Raw genomic sequence first — 22,320 nt, 5'->3', positions numbered from 1 at the left:
AATAAAACATTCAGAGCCATTAAATGACTATAAAAAAAAAGTTTACTGGAACCACTTCTCTTGTGTCTTTCACTGAAAATGCTTCAATAAAGTTATTCACCGTTAATGTTTGTTGGAACAGGTCCATGGAAAATGGAGAACTTTGAAAGTCTGAGGTGAATAGGGTAAACATACATTAAAAACATGTTTTTCTTCCGCTGCCTGCATGGTCTGTAGCTAAACCTACAGTGTACATAGAGTTGAATCAGGAAGCTCTGTAGCTCACATGTAAAAGGGTTTCCTTACAGATCCAGTAAGCCCTCACAAACGCTGAACAGAACAGAAATAATTTGCAGTGAGCAATACATCAACTCAAAACCATATGAACACAATTCAAACTGTTCACTGAGGTGTCATTGCTTATAGGTGTCATAGTTTTTAAGTTATACCTTATGGTCTGGACTGTCAGAAGCTCTTCTCCAGAAAGTAAGTGGCAGAGGAGTCATACATTGGAGAGGCCATCCTAATTAATTAAAACGAGAGATAAAAAAGTTGAACAGAGGAGGATACACACCAGCACATTTTTTAAATGTATGTGTTCCAATGTATGTCTGCTCACTCTACATATTGTTAAAATGTTCAAAGATGTAACAACCCAGTAACCCAAAAGTTATTCTACAAATGGCATTTTACTTATCTATAAAGTATTGGCTCATCACCCTTTTACAAAGTATGCATTATTAGAAAACTGTTTCAAAAGTAAGAGTGACTGTAGGTCTGTAGAGAGGAAATTTAAAAACAGAGCGTGCGTGCGACAAAAGTTAGTGTGAACAACTGCTTCTGCACTTTAATGTTTCATTGAAAGAACGCAACAGTTGGGCTTAAAATAACTAAAAACACCCCTTTACATGATACGCTATGATGCCTAAATTTCAACTTGAAAAGCAAGATGCTAGCCTCCTTAAGCCAGACTCTAAACCCCACAGACAGTGTGTAAAATACCATTAGATGGTAACTTTAGATGAAAATTCACCACTTTCAAAGAAATCTCCATTTGCACTGTATACTATAGGTTTACCTTGCAGCCTCACAGTGTTGTTGGAATATAACAGAAGAAGGATTAGAAGCGCTTGGCAAGGGTGGGAAATTTTAAGTGCTCACCCTCCACCTCTCATCATCCACCCCCACACGCTCCCTTGAATGTCTACACATACACGCAAACACACAGATGTCAGCGAGGTCTGAGTGACTCTACCCCTGTCACTAGGTGCCTGCTGTGAGAACACACACACACACACACACACACACACACACACACACACACACACACACACACACACACACACACACACACACACACACACACACACACACACACACACCAACCCCCCCCCTTCTTCTCTGGACGCCAGCCTGACATACCAGACCTTGTTCGTTAGCACATATTTTTACCCACCGTTACTAAATTAGGAAGCCAGAGGGAGCAAATGGAGTGTGGCTGCCAAGGTAGAAGAAGAAGGGTCTGATCAGGCCTGCGTTTGCTGAGGGCCCATGCCAACCCTACGAGCTTCATTAAGAGCCACTTGGGTTTCAGAAATAGAAGCCCAACAGGGACCGGGGCCAAACAGAGACCTGAACGGCCAGCCAAAAACTCACGGGACAAACAAACAAATAAACGGGTTGTCTCATGGCCTGCCAGAATCAACCGGCAGCAGCCATCCCAAGGAGCCATACAAAGTTATCTTAGGCAGTCTTGCACACAAAATGTGCCCTGCCCCGAGTTTAAAAGTGGTGACAGTAAACATACTGCCAGCCCGATACAGAATAAATTAACCTAGAAAGCCCTCTCCAGAGACCAATTTCTCAAAGCAGCCACAGAGACGTTACTTCTTGTTTATTTGGCATGGATTCTGGGCGCTGATGTAAGAAAGGATATTTTCACAAGGAAATGTACATTTCCTCTTCTTGCTAAATTGGCATATAGCAGTTAGGTCTATGAAAATACAGAATGATGTGGAACAAGTATTCCTTATCTATTTTTTTTTAAACAATATTTTGTTTCAATCCTGAAAAGACTTACATTTCTTCATCTCCATCTATACAGTTTAGATCTATACTCAAATTACTAAATTGAATGCACATTATAAAATTAATTAACATTGTGCAGCACTGAAATAAATCATAAACGTATTGTTATATAATACATAATTAAAGAGAGGGGAAAGCATGTCGCTAAGTAGAAGATGTAATCTGTTTTATTTGAAGCAGATTTGGATAAAAGACTGTCTTTTACCAAATAACTTATTTTTGTGTAGTTTCAGGAAACCACAACAAATTAGAAAGCACTGTAGGAACATTTGCTGTTTTACTAAAGGTTACACATCTACTTCTTGAGTATTTCAGGTTCATACCATTTTGTCTGAGTGGCACCTCTAAACCTGTGCACTACCAAGACTTCAGTCCAATCAGCACACACCCATTAAAACTAATGAGCTATTAGCAGCCGACTCTGAACAACTGGTCATTGTTACAGTCTATCTATCTATGGCTTTGATTGACTGGCAACATTGCATGTTTTTCTATTCATGATGGTGCTTTTGATATGGCATCCTAACAACTTTTACAAGAAAAATTACATTAAAGTTTCATTATTTTGTAGACTGCTAGCATGAGTAGGTGACAAAAGGAAGGTCTGAGAAAACATAAACTAAATGGTCCGATAAGTACTGAGTTTGGATAACACCGAGAAAAAAAGAACAACGGCCCTGGGGTTTTCATATTACCAGTTGAAACACTTTGAAGTGTGCATGCCCTTAGGAGAGGCCAACATCCCAGCCATCCCTTCTTAAAGAGCAAAACAATATTATAATCCCTCAAAATGTAAAACTCCCTTGAGCACAACATTAAAAGCTACAGTATATCTGGTACTGGGACTCTTGTATTACTCTACTGACATCTTGTGGACATATTAGAATACTACAACTGATATGTACAAAACATGTGAAGAGTTCTCACATGAATTTGAACAATACGATGAAAAAGCCTGTCTTAAGGGTTATATTTGTTTTAAAGACTTTAGATTGCATTGGCATTTCAGTAAAGCTGACAACCAGTCAACCAGCTTGGAGGCCCTGGGGCAACATTATAATGATAAGCCACTTTTAACCCACCATTAACCCCCCCCACGCTGTGCCTTATGAACCGTATGTTCTATGCTGGAGTACCACCTGGCCCCAGGTATTGGCTTACTGTGTAGTAATTTGATTACTCTACATTCATTAAGGAATTTGCAAAATATGTCAACAAAACTTGAAACTAAACAAAAAAAAAAATGAAGCTCTTGAAACTAGATTCTGACACAGGGACCGACCTAAATATCAGGCAGTAATGCCTTTCGATGATGCCCTTATCGTGCCATTGCTTGTGCTTTACTGTTGCATAGTCACTTAAAAGCTCCTGCCCGCATGTGTTTCAAATTACTCTGATTAGTTAGACTCGGAGTTACACTGGAAATCACTCCATGTCACTATATGAACTATTACAAAGATGAAGGTGTAAAAAAAAAATGTAAATCGTCAAACTCTTAATAGGTGCTACCCAGCTAATACCGCTGTCAATTAAACTGGTTTGAGCAAGAAGTAAAGCAGCAAACGATGTTAAACACTTACGTTTTACCTACCTAAACAGTACCCTTTTGTCTCGGTGTAATTAGAAACTGTGGTCATAATTATCAATCACACTGTTCAGACATAGAATTGTATTTTTTTTTTAAGAACATCGCGGCTCTTGAATGCACCCCACTTTCTTCTTTACGCCGTGTTGATGTACGTTACCTTGAGGAACGGCGTTTCTGGTGATGGAAACTCCTCCGCAACTATATCACAGTCCACAACAGCGTCTAAGAGGCTAGCCTCTGTTGGTGAAATACTTTGAGTCGCATTTACGAACTATAACTTAAAGTCAGGTAGTATTTTCGGTGAAACAGACGAGAGTAGCTAACAGTTAGCGTTCGTGTGTAGTCACGTGAATTACGCTCCGTTTACGGTAGCTGGAGGTGAAAGCGACGTGTAACCACGGAAACAAAAACAGAGAGAACACACATGACATCTGTTGTCTGTAAGAATGGCTGATGTCCGCGCGATGACCAAAACACGACCCAGTTTCTCCGAGCGTACGGCCGAGTGAGTGATTTCTTCTTTCTAACATGTTGTTGAACCCAATGCAGGCAGCTGTTGATGGTATTCACCCACTGAACAGAAGATGAAAAGACAAAAAAAGAGGATTATAACTGTATTAACTGTGTCGCGATCTGTATCTATCTTTTTAGGTTTTCAGGGGTTTCGTTTCACAAATACTAAAAAGGGTTTTTCCTCAAATACGTCCAACTTATTTCACTGACCTACCTTGTTTGACCAAACGTTTAGATCCCCTGAAAGCATGGGAAGCACCAACAGGGGCCTGACTGCATCTCCTCCCTACTCGGATGTGTTGAGTTCCCCTCAGACAGGATATGCTCAGAAAGAATTTATTATGATGGCACCTGAAGAAAAGCTCAAATACTTTGACAGCCGAGCTCTGGCACGTGAGGATAACCAAGAGGTGGGTACATTAACAAATGAATAGTATATTAATTGTTAGCATTTTTGGAGATGAAGCTGAATGCACTAGCTACAGCTAATAATAATCATAATAATAATAATCACTGACCAGGTTTATACATTAGCATCCTGGTTTGAGTCTTATCCTGGTTTTGGTCATATCCGGGATATGACATTTACATGGAACACATGAAACGTGACTATTCATATCCCTGGATACATGATCATAGTATCCAGGTGTTTCTGACCATCTGTGTGTTTTGATTGATCAACATCCCAGCCACTAATTTATTTACCAGCAGAGAATGACCTGAAAGTGGATTAGGAGTTAGCATGCCACAGTATCTTTATTTCTACTACAGGTAGCATATCCAAGTTTCTCAAAACATACTTGCCGTATCCAGGTTTCTTAAGACAGGATAAGATGTTTTCATTAGCAAAAAGGGACTTTAGTCAAACAATATTTCTCCAGGTAGCTTGTTTTGTTTGACCAACATGCCAAAACCCAAATATATTCAAATGACAATGATATAAAACATGGAAAAGCAGTGAATTCCTCAAACCCAAGAAGCTGGAACATGTGATTGCTGGCTATTTCTACATGATAAATGACTTAAATAATCAAATTGATAGGCAATTTATTTTCAACTTTAGTCAACTAACAAACAATAGATTGACTGATCATTTCAGTTGTACACACACGCAAATTAACCTGTTTTCGAACATAACGTTTTCACCGAGGTCGACACCCAGATGAAGGATTGTCATTAGTTTATAAATGCTAATTTAAACTGTCACACAGAAGAATTATTGATATGGGTTTTGATGCATGGTTCAGTGGTCTATCAAGACAAGTGATCCTGACTGTTATTTACTGTATCTGCTCAGTTTGACACCTGCATCCAGGACCTGGTGCGTTGTGTGGCTCTGTGTCGGCTGGTATATGGGGATGGACATCTGAAACTAGCCCAAGCCCATGTCAGACTTGCGAAAGCATATTTCCAGTTCAAAGGTAATGTTAAGAAGCTAATACTGTGAGCACATTTTAACACATATTATGAAATTCAGGAACCTGTTCTACTTAAGACAGATGTGTTTACAAAGACACACTTCATTCAGCTCAGTATGATCAGTCCATGTAGCTGTAGTACATATTACAGCGATTAAGCTTCTACACTTGTAATTTTACTTCAATAAGATCATGAAAATATTGTTAATTGGTGAGACTGAGATGCAGTTTAATTTACACTCAATGATGGTTCTTTGTTCCCTGAGGCTGGGGACTGCAGGCCCAGGAGCACTCGGCTCTGGCCAGAGAGCTGCTGCCTTTCTGCCCCTCCATCTCCTCCTCCAGAGGTGAAAAGCTTGAGGTTCTTATGTGTCTCCTGAACGTACACCTCACACAGGGAGGCGCTTCACTGCTCACAGTCAAATATCCTTGACATGTTATGGTTTACAATAATGTGTGCGATTTGAATAGAAGCATTAGCTCATATAACAAAGCTGAAACATTCCTTGACTCTTTTCCACTTTTGAGGAGGCAGAATTCTCTTTTCTGGAGGCAGAACAAGTTCTTGAGGAGCTTCATCAACTCAGTGGCATCAACCAGGAAGAGAAGATGAAGACTGAGCTGGAAATCTCCACTGGTCTATTCAGGTTCAGTTGAGGGAAAACATAAATTTCTAGGAATTTCTTAGTAGCAGAACACAGCAGATATGTTGCCAAAATAAGGATTTAATGCAGCATTTGCAGCCACACTTGGTGCTTTTACCAATTAAAAGGTAACACGGCTGCTCTTTTCAGAGGGGAGTACAGTTTGGAGGGTATTACATTTGTTTTGAAATTGTTAACATAACTGATTTGTTCTTTTCAAACCCTTCCAATTTCAAATACAGTGCCTTACATTTAAGTTTGGCCACAAGATGGTGATATATTCATGTAAATTGGCATGAAATCAACCTTTCACATGTTTTATTTGCTAACTTTATGCCAGTAAAATACCAGTATTTTGTGTTCTCTTACAAACAACAACTTAACAAATCAGGATTTCCCCCTGTTGTTGTTCACTCCACTCAGCAGAGTTGTAATGATGCAAACAGACCTGCTGCCTTTGATTCCTTTCTGCATGTGCACTCACCCAGTCACTGCTCAAGCAGAGGCACAGATGTAAGAGAGGTATTTTTCCTCGTATTATTGATTTGTGTCTACCATTTTACAATATGCATTTGTAACCTGGGGTGCTATTGACAACAGAGGCCCCAAGTGCAGTATTACATGCTCAGGAAAAGATTAAAGACTAAGTGGATCATGGTGGAGACATCAAGCACTTCCCTTAACAGAGTCTCTAGGAGAGACTGATAGAGTCTGTTAAGGGAACTGCTTGGCCTGGCAACATACAAATAGCAGCTACTTGTCATAGATTAGATCACTGGGGGTGAAGTCAGCAGCATGACCAGTAAATATAGTATACTCTTACCTGGGTTGAGCTCAGCCTGCTAATGTCTAAAAGTATAATTTTCACGTGAGTGCATTGTATAACCCATCAAAGCAAAAATAGTAGTAGGTGACAGTATATTTACAGGAGACCCCATCTTACAGGCGAGCTTATGTATGTCCCAATGTTTTGAAAATCCTCTTGCCAGGTAAATTGAAGCAATAATCCTGCAGCATCTACAGTGAACGAGCATTATCAGGGGCTGAGGTTAGCTACACTGATAGGAATTTGTAAATGATGCCAATCTTGGTCTGTTTCAGAGAGTCAGAGTTTGTTGACATGATGTGTGTAATTAAAAAAATGTGCAGACTCTGGCTGGTGTGTAAGCTTGCTAAATCTCTTTTGTGATGTGATGACTACGGATTTGGTGTGCTTCTAAAGCTCAGTCAGTCAACACTGTTGTGGTGGAGGGTAATGTTCCCATAAAGCCTGCAACAATAAAGTATGCTCAGCTCTCCATTAGATCCTGGTCTAAACATTCTGCTCGGCTTTAAATTCACACTCAAGGTGTGCACTTATGATCAGCCATTTCGGATATTTATTGTGAGGTTTAAATTTGTGTGTTCTCATATTCTCCGAATTGGCCATGGCTGCTAAGATCATTTATTCTCTTCACTTCTTCATAACAGCTGTCATAAATCTACATCTTAGTCAACATCATTTATTTACAAAAACATTTTTAGAATGATACATTGATTAAACATTTCCCATATCCTCTCCACCCTTAATCATCATGTTCATCACATTGATTGAATTGCACTCTATGTTCACCAACTTTGTGCAAATAGTCTCACATTTGTGCTGTTGTTGTAATCAGATGCCCTGCTCCCCTTTCCGTGTGTACATGTATGCTATTGACTTGATCCACTGTCATAGTATAAACACACAGCATAGCTACTGTTTGACAAACTCCAGAGGTATTCTTATGGTTAGGATCCAGCATCTGCCTATATTTTTTCCAGAAAGGTAGCTTGTATTGTAGATGTCAAATTGTCTCTTATTAGTTGGGTGAAATAAAACCGGCAGGGTTTCGGTTGTAAATGGCCATGATGGAGAGTCACTACCTCGCACTGATGAGATCGTTCAGTGTTTTTCTCCAGTCTTTTACCAATATCTTCCTGAGGCACTCAATAAAAAGCCACATCAATCAGAATACCATCAGTTTAAAGCTCCGCACACATTTGCTGGACAAGGCTGTTGTGTTTCGGTCCTTCTGTTTTCACTTTGGTTTGGCCTACTGTATCATTTTCCGAGTGAAAGCCCTGAGCAAACTTACGTCAACTATGTTCTGGAAACGTTTACAAAAGAGGGCTGTGTGGCTTGCCTGGCAACACATCTACAAATCCTTAATTATATTTATTCCCTGCCCTGTGGACTCTTGGTAGATTTCAGTGGAATGTGGCATATTATGGTCCTGCAGGAAGCGTGTAAGGATGCAGAGTGAATGAGAGGATAGAGGGGCATTGTCTCTGTTTGTCCATGCAGGCAGAATGGCAGGACTCGAGCTATGCTGGAATGTAGCCCTGCTTCAGCCATCACTGCTGCCCTAAAAGGTCCTGAAGTGCCTGCCTCATGAACACTTATGGGCGGGGCACTCCTTCTATCCATCACAGTGTGTTAGGATAATCTTGTACACATGGGAAAAGTCAAAGTAATCAAAGTGTTTTTGGAACCTGTGCTGCTGGCATTTAACTGCAGAGCCATGAATATCCAAATCCATGTGGCCCTGGGATGTGATCATGACATAATACTGTCAAGCTTAGACTTTAGGTTCCCACACAGGCTGCCCCTGCTAAAACTTACTGTATGTACTCATGATACTGGAAGGCACATTGAATAAAACCTTAAATCAAATGCCATGCTGATTGACCTCGGTCTGTATTCCGTAAGTGAATTGTCATTCAGATAACACATGTGCCCAGTGTGGGTGTGGGAGTCTGTGAGAAGGGGTTTCCTGTGACAACAATGTAGCTAGAGATTGTATAGTAGTGAGTGGTGTGTCCTCTGAGAAAGCTCCCTCCCCCCTTTACTGGAGAGCTGAAATAAATTCCATTAGATGGTTTAAAGCTGTTAGTAGAGAAGCCTGATGGGATCCAGAGTCCTTGCAGTGGTTATTGCAGTCATCGTCTCATCCTCTCTCCCCCACACACTCAACCTGTTGCTCTGTAGAGGCCCAAGCAACCCCATAGTACAGTATGAAAGGAAGTGACTGTCTTTTAAAAGAGCAATATATTTTTGCTACGTTTATGCCTCGCATTCACGGCGTGTGTGTGTGTGTGTGTGTGAGAGAGACCTGCTGCCTTGTAACTACGTTTGAAAAATAGGTTTGAGTATATAGAGAAAGATCTTATGTATTAAGCACGACCTTTTATTATTAAATGGAAAATTATTTCTAAAATGGTGCTGGAACGCATATGATTGTATTGTGTGGATGTAGCCTTAGAATGAGAGTTTGAACACACTGCATAGGTTATTTGTCAGAATCTGAGAGGCTGAAGTTAATGTGAAGGTGTTGCAGTGTAACTTTCAGTCCCAGAGGAGACAGTTAGATACTTGTGAAAGGATGCAACCTAAAGCATTTATAAAGGGCAATGTGCAAGCTTTCCCTAATATAGTCTGCATTACACCAGGCCTCAACAGCAGCCATCAGTCAAAAGCCTTCACCACTCTGCTGGATCTGGCTGGAAACCAAGCAGTTACTTCTGTATTGTACAACAGGCTCATGGTAATGTCAAGTGATACTATAAATAAAGGGTGTTATTAGATATCATTTTTAAAAACTGTAATGTTATAGTGTATTGATCAAGGACACTTTGGCAGAGCAAATGTTTTTAAACACAGGGATGCAGACAATCAACTTGAAGTGGACACTTTCTCATCATTACTGTTAGTGGGCTAACCTGGACACTTTATTGTTGTCTTTCTCTGACCGTCTCTCCATTTGTATGTTCCTTCTATATAGGCTCTATAGGAGACAGAACAGACCAGAGGAGGCCTTAAGCCAGTGTGAGAAGTCTCTACAATGGCTGAAGGACTGTGGTAAACCAGGGAAGACATGTTCAGTCTATAGGGACATGGCCGCCATTGAACAGGACAACGGTAATTTGGACCGAGCCATAGAGCATCTCACCAAGGTAAGGGGCGTATCAATCACACGGCCCAACATACTGTATACAAACACTCAAGGGCTCCTTAACATGGTGCCAGGCTTTGTTATTAGGTAACGTTCCCACACCTCTTATTTGGTGATATGTGATCTGCCGTATTTCATGTGGGTGTTTTCTGTTAGGCCCATGCCATTGCTATGAGTCACAGCCCAGAGGAGCTAGAGGGGGCTCAGATCTCCCACAGCCTGGCCCTTATCCTCTCTGCTGCAGCAGAGCCACATCACAATGGTGAGTTTATTATCAGACACAGAACAGGCCTTAACAATATGCTTCAAGCGGTTATTTAGGATTTGTCTTCCTATATCTGAAATGTTAAAAAATGGCGTTATGGAAACCAGACTTATAATAGTCTCATTGAAGACATGTTGAAGTTCAGTCATGTCTGTATGATTCACCCATGTCAACTGTCTCAAGGAAAATATATGCTTCATGGTAGCGATGAAAAACATCACATCTGGAGACTAACTAAATCTCACAATCCTATTGCCATTTTTATTATACTAAGTTAACCTGCATATTTTGTGTGTTTTTCCCATGCTGGTTTAGACTCAGCAGGTTCCTACTTTGAGGAGAGCCTCAGTGCATATAAAAACTCTGCAGGTCCACAAGATCCAGCCTTTCTCGCAGCTCAGGATGATTTCTGTCGTTTTCTCCTCCTCGGTGGCCAGCAAGAGGTTAAACACACACAAACACATGCACTTACAGACAATGCCACTCCAGTCATTTCCTCCAAGCCAGGAGTCGCATATACACACCTGCTTAACAGGATGTGGCTCCCGTTACCAGGCCGCCCCTGATGGAGAGAGATGATTTATCTGTTTTCAATGTTTTCAGAGATGCGTGGAGATCCAGAAAGCTTCTCTCGCTACAAAGAGATCTACTTTTGGTGACTTGAGTGCTGAGGTAGCCGACACCCTTCAGCTTATCGGAAGTGTGGAGATGAGTGAGGGCAGACTGAAGCCGGCCCACAGGACCATGAGAAAGGTATCACAAGCTACAGAACACAAACGGCACAACTAATGTCTGTCTTGGCTACAACCTTTAGATACATATTAGAAATGATGGGCATGACACATTGTCCATGCCAAAGTGCAGCATTTGGGAGGGTTTAATAAAAGGGCAGGAGTCAGCGGGTCAACTACACCAGTGAGAGGCCAGTTCAAAATAAACACACAAAGAGTCCCTGTCAGATTGAGGTTTGCTATTTCAACTGGCCTCCCTAAAGCTCAGTGCTATCAGAGTCGCCTGCTAATCTTGGAAGGGTGCCGTGTGCAGAGCCGCCTTCCCCGGTGTAAGATATCACACACAGTGACTTTGTGTTTCCTCAGTCTGGATGGAGCCGGACAGATGGACAACAACACTATGGAAGCAGAACTGCAGTCAATTTAAGGGACACTGACCCCAATTAGTGAGGCGTGCCATTATGTCCTTTGAAACAAAAGTGACATTCCTATGTATTTCAGCACATATGCATTGATTGAACAGCAGCCTTTTAGTTAATTTGACAATTTTCTTTCTTCTGTTACTGTTTTACTTTATTCCTTATGTAATGTGTTTTCTTCCACATACAGTGGGACTGCACATATTTGGTGTATGAGGTCAGTTCTGCAGCCCATCACACATACTAAAATACACCAGTGAATGGGGGTTTCTTCATACAAGTAATGGCATGCCTGTAAGTAAAGGAACCCGGTTGCTATGTTGTTTTGTTATGACATTTAAGGACTAAGAGGGTCCCACTGACAGGGTGCATCAAGGCTCACTCTCTCCACACGTCTGACTAGTAACCTCTGACAGAGCATGTCAGGACAAATCTGTTTCCTGTCACCATGACACCATCTGCAAAATTACAAAATGACTTTTGTTTTTCTAAAGGAAACCTGGCTCATACAGAAGATACAGAACTTCAGATGTACAAAAAGAAAACATTAGAGAACAATGGCACACACAGCCATACACTTGACTTTTCCCACTTTCTCTGTAGTGCTGCTGAAAAAAAGGCCTTCCATTACATCAACCTTAGCAACAGTGAAAACATCCAAGAGGCTAAATGGATCTGTTCCAGATTACCGAATGTTTTACTTTCTTTCCCAAGTGAGGAGGGAAACTTTTCACTCCCTTTTTCCCTACTTTGAACAAAGTTCTCTTCACATCTTGTTATTGATGACGTTTGCGGAAATGACTGGCTTTTATCATGTCTGTTGCGCAACTGTGTTATCATTTACATGTGTTTTATGTTATAATGTTATCTGGATTCTGTTAAATTAGGCAATATTTCCTTGCGTGAAAGAGGAAAGTAATTTGCTCATTCCTCTCATGTGATAGGACCAAACTAAATGTAGAGTGGAAAGTGACTCAGGCGGCATCTTACATTTTTTAACTACCTCCGATTTCTGAGTTGTTGATTTTGAGTCCTCGTAATAAATCTAGCAGATCCCCCTTGTTGATACGACACTCCCGAGTGGTCGGGACAGGTGTTTTCTAAACCTTGGTCTGCAACAGAGGTTATTTTGGGATGTTTAGTGCCTTCACGTGTTGCTAGGAAGTGTTTATTCCCCTCTCAGTATGAGTTGCACCTCTCATCTTCCACTGACCACTCACTCTACTGTCATTATTTGTTTATATTTTAAGATAATAATATTTTTATTTTAGTGCCTGGAGATCCAGACTCTGTTGTACGGTTCTCAGCACAAGAAGACAAAAACGACACAAAAAGCAGTGGACATGCTGTCGCGGTAAATCTGCTCAACTAATTCAACTGTACTATATCAATACATTTGATTTTCCTAGTGATACATTCGCAATAAACTGATTGTATTCACGGTAATAGAATGATTTAAAATGACAGAAAAGTACATGTTTCAGTAATGCAACCATGTCATGTATCTTTTGTAGGGCACCAGAGGTGGCTGAGAGACAGCACAGGAAAAGTAGAAGGAAAACAAAACGTCACACACCTTCAGTTGAACCCTGCAGTGGCAATGATGGAAACTCAATGTCTGACTCGTGAAATTTTTATTTTTTTATTTTGCCAGTACAATATTCTTGCAAGTTTTGACCAAAAATTACTGGCATTCATTTTTGTAATAGTAACAGTTTGTCTGTCTGTTAGATAACAAAAAAAAGAATATTCATTTGCACTCATTTTACTTGATCTTGTGTCATTTTGTACATTTGGTAAAACAAGTTGGCTCTAAAAAAATACTCGTACTCATAGTAGAAAACATGTGTTTTAATTGTTGTTTTAAGATATTAATCAATTTCCAAAGCAATAATGCTATGTGTTCAATATAAACCATTATGTTAATAAAAGCAATGTCGTTGGACTATCCATGGTGACCAATATTTATTGAACCTTTGACTCTTTACACATTCTTTACACATTTTCTGGAAGGTGCAAATTTTTATGCTGTGAAATTGCATGTTATCTAGATTACCTTTGTACAAACATATACAGTAAGTATGATTTGTTATTAAGCCACAATTGAAATGCACTAATAATAGTGTTTTTTGTTTAAATTACTGCAGTTGGCAGATGAGACTATACTGTGTTTTTGCTGTATCTGGGCACTTAAATGAAATGTCATTTTAGTTGATGTTTCATTTTGTAGATTTATCATAGTTTAACACATTTCTAAAGGCATGGCATGCAAGCTAAACATTACATTTCTGCACATTTCATTAACAGTGCCAAGTGAATACACGACTCAATAGTTACACAGTGTACATGTGGCGGCCACTTAGACTAAATGCGCAAGACATGTCACCCCACTGTAATCGTAGTGGACCATTTTTGCCTCTGCAACTAGTGCACAACACAACAAACCCTAAAGGACAGGCAATGCCACTAAGCTGATGATCCAAAAATAGTCACGGTCATGGACACTTGTACGTTCCAACAAAGGTGAATACTTCCAGCCAACACTGTGGTAACCCTTATGTCGACAAGCAAAAGGACATCCAGATAGACATCAAAACCAGGTGTGATATATATTTTCTTTAACAACACAATCATTGAATCCTTTTAATTCCTTAAGATTATACTACTGCTGTTCACTCTTTCATCTTACTCTTGTCTTTTCTAATTTAAAAACCTTTGTTGGTGTTCTAAATGGTATAATTCACAATGTTCAGTTCCCAGCCCCCAAATCTGAAATTCAAAACAAAAATGTTAGCCATCATAACAATTTGAAATGTATGGTATTGACCCTTTTAAAGATACATATTTTTACAAACATGTATTAGATTGATCACGTAACCCAGTAATTTAACAACCACTCTTAAGTGGCACATTTACTGCACTTCACTTTGATTTAAAACTTGCAACGTTTCTTAAGACAACTTACCATGTTACCACCCCACCATACTGACCTCAGCTAGCTTCACTATATTCTGTACACTTCACTGACTACTGTTTCAAATAAACTGCTGCTTTGGGATACAGTATATGCTCAAACTATTTTTATTTGGTAGCAGTGCCCGAGTCAAAAAAAAAATTGAAGCCGCAATCTGGAACAACAGTTCACAGCACATCATAACTCCAACTGTCATATGTTGGCTTGTAACAAATTCCACAACATGGCAGAATGGGCTGTTTAAGATGCACAGCACAGGTTAGTACAAAAATAGATCAATCTAGATAGAATTAACAAACCTTTTTTTAAGATAAACAGCAAGCTGTAAAAAGGTCACACACATCCAACTTAAACTAGCCCATTTTAGTTTACACTCGGTATTTTAATAGCAGTACTGCCACAAGTAATACCACAACAAAGTGTTAATCATAATTTTAACAGAATAACTGAATTTAGCTTGCCTCGTGATAGGTACACCATGTTTTAGGCTACACAGCAAAAGCAAAAGAGCGCACCATAATCAATTAGATATATAATGATTTGCTGCTTACAGTGTCTGCAAACAGCATTACAGCCATGCGGGTGTGTAGCCTGAACAACTTATGTAATGTGCACTTTAACAAGTAACATTGGCAAGCACTTGGCCGTGAACATATTTCTGACTGAATTCTTTCTTCAGTCATCTGTTGGACTTTCAAGATAAACTGTTGCAACTCTTTTCTCTTGAGACATCTTAATTGGGGTTCCAAAGGTGTGAGGTTGCAGCTCTTGCTCTGAGGGCTCATCATGGCTGCCATGTAGGTCCTTCTTAAAGGTGAAGGACTTCTCTGATGGCCCCAGTTGTATGTGCCTCTCAGTGATTTCAGATACAGACCCTTCTTCAGTAAAGCCTTCAAACTCTTCACCTTGCACAACATCCTCTTCTTTGGAGACTCTGAAGCTGTATCCTCCTCCTGCCCCGCCCTGGAAGGCTTTCTCAAGCCCTCGGTTAGAAGATCTAACCGCTGCCATGATCTGCTCTTCAGATAGATCATCTCCTGACTCCAGCAGCCCTGAGTCTTCCAGACTTTGAGAGACGTTTAGCTCTGCAACTATCGTCATGGTGCCGTTGTCGCTCGACTGTTGCACTTTTTTAAAATCAACAGCCAAAGTCTGTGAACCATCACTACTCACTTTTGTGAGGAAGGCCAACTCCTCCCTCAGTGGACCCGACACTGAGCTTTGTAGCTTCTCTAGAGCTCCCTTCAGTTGCTCTTTGGGCTCCAAAGAGTCCTCTCTCAGGAACTCAAGCATTGACTCCTGCACTATAGGGGAGACGCAAACCTCTTCTTCAATGATGCACTCTGGGAAACTCTCCTTGACAAACGAGTGATCACTGGACTTGTATTCGTCACTTTCCTCTACAATCACCCTTTTTGAGAGAAGACGTTCATCTTGATAATACCGCTCATCTGACAGGTCATCGACGATGCCGTAATGGCCATAAGAGGTGATGCCACCACCCTCCTCGGTTTCAGAAAGATTATCATCTGGTGTGGAGACAAAATACTCGTCAGGCTCTTGGTTATGGGAGAAATATGAAGATTCACTCTCTCTAGAAACTTCTTGGACTTCTACAGATCCACCCTTGCGATGGTCTGTATCTGTCATGGAGGTTTTCATGGCATCACCATCACTCCTCTGAACTTGAGCACCATGAGGAATATTTTCAAGCTCCTCGATTTGGAAATATGTTGAGGAGGGCTCATAAAAACTGGATCTGGATTTCTGCTCAAACTCAAACTCCTCCTCACTGTAAGACTCCACCGGTTCCTCAATGATTTCCACATTGACAGACTTATTTTCCAAGTACTCGCTTCCCTGCAGGCCACTTAGCAGGTTCTTGATCATGTTTCCTGTTGCTGTGTACTTGATGTCTTCCAGTGACACCTTCTTAACTCCATGGCTCAGTAGTTCTTCCAGTGCAGAGTCCTCAGAAAAATCCAGCTCTTCCTCCATTTTGGACTCCAACACGATCTGCGTCTTAGTCGTTCCGTCCTCTTGCTCAGTTCTCTCCACATGATACCTTATCTTTGATTCTCCCGAGGGGCAAACCATAGCTTCCAAACCTGCTGGTCTCATCGCTTTTTCGACGATCTCCTCTACAGACTTTCTCTCACTTGTGCCCATCGTAGCCTCTGTTTTCCCTTCATCTTTGAACTCCTCACCATAAACATCATCTTTCTCTTGTTCATCTGACACTTGCCTTTTGCTTTCTGTCTCCTGTTTCCTGCTCAGGCTCATCATTGGTGGTGACACCACTTTCACTGATTTGGTCTCAGTAGCGGATGGTTTGATGGGACTGGCTTGGTTCTCTACCTGAGAGACCTGTTTTATTTTGACAGTTTTCTCCTCTGTTGCTGTTTTCTGTACATGTTGTCTGGTTTGGTATTCACTCTGGCCTGTTTGTTTGTCTTTGGCGGTGGTGGTAGCAGGGGCAGAGCTGGCAGCCCGAGCTTTGGTGAATGAGACCATGTCCCTTCTGGATGCAGGACTCTGATTCCGAGCTCTGCTTGCAACTGAAATAGGAATGATCCTAGAGGGACTCATGGACCCAGAGGGAGGCACAGGGGATCTTCTCAGGTGTGAAGCCGGCGACGTGTACCTGATATCCATATGTGGTCTGCTGGTGAAGGTGGAAGCTCTTGGAGTGTAGGGCTTGGCAGGCATCCTTATATCTGAGACAGATAATTCATTATTAAGTAGATACTTCAATTAATAGTTCGACATTTTGGAAAATGTGCTTATTCGCTTTCTTGGCAAGATATTTAAAAAATCATATCGATCTTCTCATCTGACTATCTGCAGGAAGGAAAATTAGCATATTTGCCTGAATATCAAGCTGTAAAACTAGTTTTTACAATTTACACTTCATGTTACAACAATAAATAATTTAAAATACAGTACCTATTATTCTTTCTCTTTGATGTTGAGTCACCCTCCTATGAGCATCTTGCATATCCACTCTCTCACCTTCCAGGAGAGTCCTAAACAAACAAGAGACAAGACCAAATATATTTGAGGACTATTATGAAATCACTGGTTATTTTTTACCATTTATAGAAAAAAAAGATCAAAGACAAATACCTCACACGACGGTGTACGTCATTCAGCTCTGCCATCTCAACCCCCTCAAACTAAACGCAACAGGTTTAGAAGATGTTATGAACCCAGCACCTGTCCATATAAGGTGGTAATCATCTAAAACATAAAATAACCAGCCTCTCATGTCTGCTCATTAATAATTAGCTTTAACAGCTCACCTTTCCCTGGCAATGCTTCAACAAACATACAACAGCTAACCAGCGTGCCTGAAAAAGAAACAACCTCTCCGGAGACTGCCTTCCCAAAGACTGACCTAAAAATAACAGTTACAACGCAGTGCTGTCCACGCTTCCCTACGAATCCCAAAGCAAATGCTGACTTGTGACACCCACAAAAACACATGCCGCTGCCACGTCTCTGCGTAAATATTTTGTCAAATGCAAAACACACCAGAAGTGCCAGCGGAGAATCGACCATATCGAGGCAGACTGGAGCCAATAGCCTTCTCAAGAACTTCCAGAGAATTGGCGTCCTACTAATACATGCTTTTATCCCTCAAAAATAATAACATTTTGTGATATGAGGTAAGAAGTTATGATGTAACAAGGATAGCTTTAAAAAACTGGAGTGTACCTTCAAACATAAAAATAGTTTTAGTAAAAATAGTCTGTTAGTATGTGACCCTGTGTGATCTGGCTATGTAAGCAGACATGCCATGTTATTACAGGATATGAAATGGTAGATATAATTACCCCATATAAACACTTAAAATAAATCACAGATCATAGATTTATCCAGTAATCTCTTCTTGAAAGCATTAAAATATCACTGAAAAGAGAGGATGTACCTAACTTAGCTGACTTTCCTCATTCACAAAAAATAAGCTTTTTAATGTACTGGCAGTACTTTGTTGTGGATTCAAACAAAAACCCTTACTTAGGTTTAGGCAACAAAACTGCTGATTTAGGCGTAGACAAATATCATGGTTGTGCTTAAAATAACTACGTAAACGTAATAATCAATCATCACAAAAATCACTTCTAAATAGTAGTCTCAAACACAAGTCTCCTGGTTGAAAGTCCTGTTTGTTTGACCCATCCACCTCCACTTCCTCCCACTGTGTGGTGTTTTTTCGTCTTTATACTACGTCGTCACACTTCCGTGGCATTTTCTCTGAGAGTCTAATAATGATGCAAATATGTTTACATTGTTATACTTACTTGAAAGCCCGGTGCGTCCCATACGGACCCTAAAAGTGTGCGTCTGTATCAGATGTTGAGGGGCTTGACAAAGCGTCGGTATTTGACGCCCTGGGTATGAGAACTGGCTGGTATTTTCATATGTATATTTCATCACCAGTTTGAGAAGGTCATACTTCTCAAACCAGAGTAAAAGCACTTTTACAAAAATGTGTTGGCATAAATCTCTGCTCCGTAACAGGTGTAAATAATAAAATGAAAGAGGGATGAATTCCATTCCATCTCTTACTGGGACACTTGAATGGAATGCAGCAAATGTTATTAGTAACACTTAATAGTCAAAACATCTATTTTTATTGAAAGTGACAATAAAAAATCTGTTTTGATTGGGCAACTGACTAAATAAATAAGTTAATCACCTGTAGGCAGCCACCTCCATGCCCAGATCCATCTTAACCTGGAGAAGGTGCTGATGTTCTCGCATCTTTTCTGCAATAGCATCAGACATCATATTCCTCTCGTGCTCCAGCTGCTCAATAATCATCTGGAGGAAAGAAAGGAAAATAAAAACAATGCATATTCACTCTGCACATAGATAGTTTCACATAGACACGGCACAAGCTTGTGGTGTGTCCATTTGGTGTATATACTTTTTTCACTCTGCAATTTAACTGAAAATACTGCAATAACTCTGTTGCCTTATTAACTACCCAAGTGTACATGTTATTTTACTGCAGCCCACAGTTTTGTTAACTTTGAAAATCTGTTATCTATGTTTTAAATCCCTGGATCTTATTTTTGTGTACTACTAATGCAGAAAGGCTGAACACTTCTAGTCAAAATCAAGTCTGATCCCACTAACAGACTGCACTTATCATTTGGACCACTTAATGACCTAATCCAGGGACTGCTTCTGTACTTTGTGCATGAGCCTTTTCCAATAACATGTGGTATTCTTAAACAGATAGCATGCTCACTTATATTTTACCACATGGGGTTAACTCTACCTGTGTGAAATGTGTTTGTTGTTCCAATATTAAAGACATCCCCAGCGTGCAGTCATTTGTAATTGACTGACCTGCTAAGGGCTCCATCTTGGGGAGGCTAATAAGGATTTGTCAGTCTGACAGCTAATTGGTTTAAGTGGCTCGTGTAATCTAACAGCTACAGTACTGGGGAGTAGAGCGTCGTCTAGCTGATCAAGCTATGCAATCCTTTTATACTGAGGTCAAATGTGGCACGCAAACTTGTCACGCACCACTTCATGTTGGTAATGTCATTATGTATTGAGGTGGGGAGAGCTGCATTCATTTCAGAGCCAACATCTTCTGCATGTGTATGGTTTTAGAAAACCAGAGTCATAGTCTTCACTGATATAAATGTCATCTTAGATTGTGAATGACTATTGTTTATCCTTAACAATCAGCATCTGGCAGCTGCAGCTGCATAAGTGCCTTTAAGCAAGGTGGGTGTGGCCGAGGCCAGAGGAAGTACCCTCCCCCTCCCGCAAGGCTCAGTGTGATAAATGGTATATCATTCTGCCTGTATATTTTTAAAGGTGTTTCATATGTATCTATGTATGTTGGGACTTTAAAATATAAATACATCTCCTAATCTCTGGCTTCACTTCAGTCCCTCTGAAATAAACATCTGAGCTGTCCTATAATGAACTGCTCCTCACCTGATATTCACTGAAGTCCACCCGGAATCTCTCCTGCATGTGCATCACTTCTTCTTCCAGACAGAATTGAATCTGACCTTGTTTTTCCGCCTCTGTGCGTAATTTGTCCAACTCTGAAGCATACCGCATCTTCTCCCTCTGCAGATCACTCAGCTTCGCCTGGTCTGCTTTAATCGACTGCTCCATGTCTTCCACATTCAGCTGGTACATTTCAACGGTCTCCATCAACCCATCGGACAGTCCGCGGGCATACTCTTGCACCTCTTCGATGGAGGCCGCCGGTGGCCCGCGATAAGTTTGCGTAATGATGGGTACCAGCCGGGACTCCACCTGACGCCGCAGATGATCCTTCTCTTGTCTGTGCACATCCTCCAGGCATTTATACTCGTTCTCCAGTTGACATACACGCTTCTGGAGTTCACCGTTGGTCTTGTGAGCCTGCTGAAGCTCCTTCTCGTAGCCTTTCAGCTCGGCACTGATGTCCTTGCACACCCCAGTCTGCTCGCTGCACATAGACTGGACCATCTGCAACTCCCGCCACACCTTCCCCCTCTCCATCTCGGCCTGGGACTTCTCAAACGACAGCAGCCCCACCATTCTCCTCAGATCCCGCACCTCACCCTTGTACTTCGGCTCCCATTCCGCCGTCTTCCCTTGCCTAAGTTTATTTATTTCAGTGATAAGACACGTATTTTCCTGCTCCAGCTGCTTCGTTCTGGAAAGATAGTGGCCAAGTCTGCCGTTGAGCTCCTGCAGATGATGTTTATCGCTCTCAAAAGTTCTTTTGAAATGCAACATTGTGGCATCTAATTAGAAAAAGTGAGTTTAAAAAAAATTACAATTTGGAGCCCAATACTCTAGCAGACAGGTTGTCCCGGTGTCATTTGCGTGTGCGTCTGCGGGCACGACTGTGATGTAATTTGCGATCAGTGCCCTTTGACAAGTGCAGGAGGAGGAGGGCGTGTCCTGCCTCACAGGATCGCCCCAAGCGCGCCGTGTCCCTGGCAGATGTTGTGTTGCATTTAAGGGCTGTCTGAAATATTAGTCCTCTAATCTCAAAGCAGCAGCTAAGGATGTGGTGAAAAAAACATGTGTTATTGAAACAAAACAAAAACGTGATGCTAAACATATGTCATGTGGTCAAATTAAATTTAGAGATGAGAAAATAGTTTTTCAGCCAAGTACCCCCTAACCAGCACAAAACATTTTTGGTTGAAAAAAAGACGTAATACACAGCACTGTGCCATCAGGGTCTGGTTTAATATAGAGTATATATAATTCAGTTTATGAATTTACACTTATATGTTATTGAACATTTATTAAATTACAATTTTTGAAAGGATTTTTGAATGGATGCTAATTTTAAATATATACATTTGTAAATCTTGCGTATCCCCTGTAGTGCCTCCGCATACCCCCATTTGAGAACCACTAAATTCCTTCAGCTAAAACAAAATAATACAAATCAAAGAACACATTAAAGAAGTTTTTGTAATTGTAGTCTAATCGTTTATCATAAAATTAAAGTAAATACGAGTGATTTTTTTTATTTTTTTTTATGTCGTGAAAAAGAAGCGTTGGTTCAGGCTTCAGGCTAATGAAATGTGTGACTTGTTTTCGACCTGTCATTTGAATGTCAGAATTCACCTGAACACATCGCTTCCACATGGGCTTCTCGTCCTTTATTGGCCGGGGAACAGCGTCCCTAAGCGGACAGAAATAGAGCTGCGGGAGCTAAAATAAGCCTTGTTGTTTTCTAGTCT

The 22,320-nt window shown here is 40.8% G+C and overlaps 2 protein-coding genes across 2 annotated transcripts; one reads left to right on the top strand and one right to left on the bottom strand.

The window, feature by feature from the left end:
- The first annotated feature begins 4,096 nt into the window (after positions 1–4,096).
- ttc23 (tetratricopeptide repeat domain 23) lies at positions 4,097–14,825 on the top strand. The gene is made up of 11 exons (XM_079223321.1): positions 4,097–4,160; positions 4,404–4,578; positions 5,466–5,589; positions 5,853–6,004; positions 6,115–6,233; positions 10,034–10,205; positions 10,361–10,466; positions 10,785–10,912; positions 11,073–11,222; positions 12,891–12,973; positions 13,134–14,825. Exons 1-11 carry the CDS (start codon positions 4,102–4,104, stop codon positions 13,246–13,248), a joined length of 1,383 nt encoding a protein of 460 aa, XP_079079447.1. The 5' UTR covers positions 4,097–4,101; the 3' UTR covers positions 13,249–14,825.
- A 114-nt stretch (positions 14,826–14,939) lies between these two features.
- synm (synemin, intermediate filament protein) lies at positions 14,940–21,355 on the bottom strand (the record flags this gene model as incomplete). Its single annotated transcript, XM_079223320.1, has 4 exons — positions 14,940–17,310; positions 17,540–17,619; positions 19,296–19,420; positions 20,558–21,355. 4 exons carry the CDS (start codon positions 21,353–21,355, stop codon positions 15,269–15,271), a joined length of 3,045 nt encoding a protein of 1,014 aa, XP_079079446.1. The 3' UTR covers positions 14,940–15,268.
- Positions 21,356–22,320: the final 965 nt, after the last annotated feature.

The sequence above is a fragment of the Taurulus bubalis genome (genome assembly GCF_910589615.1).
Source record: "Taurulus bubalis genome assembly, chromosome: 9".
Classification (NCBI taxonomy): Eukaryota; Metazoa; Chordata; class Actinopteri; order Perciformes; family Cottidae; genus Taurulus; species Taurulus bubalis.
Note: the sequence above shows the minus strand (reverse complement) of the source record. Positions and strands in the feature narration are given on the sequence as shown.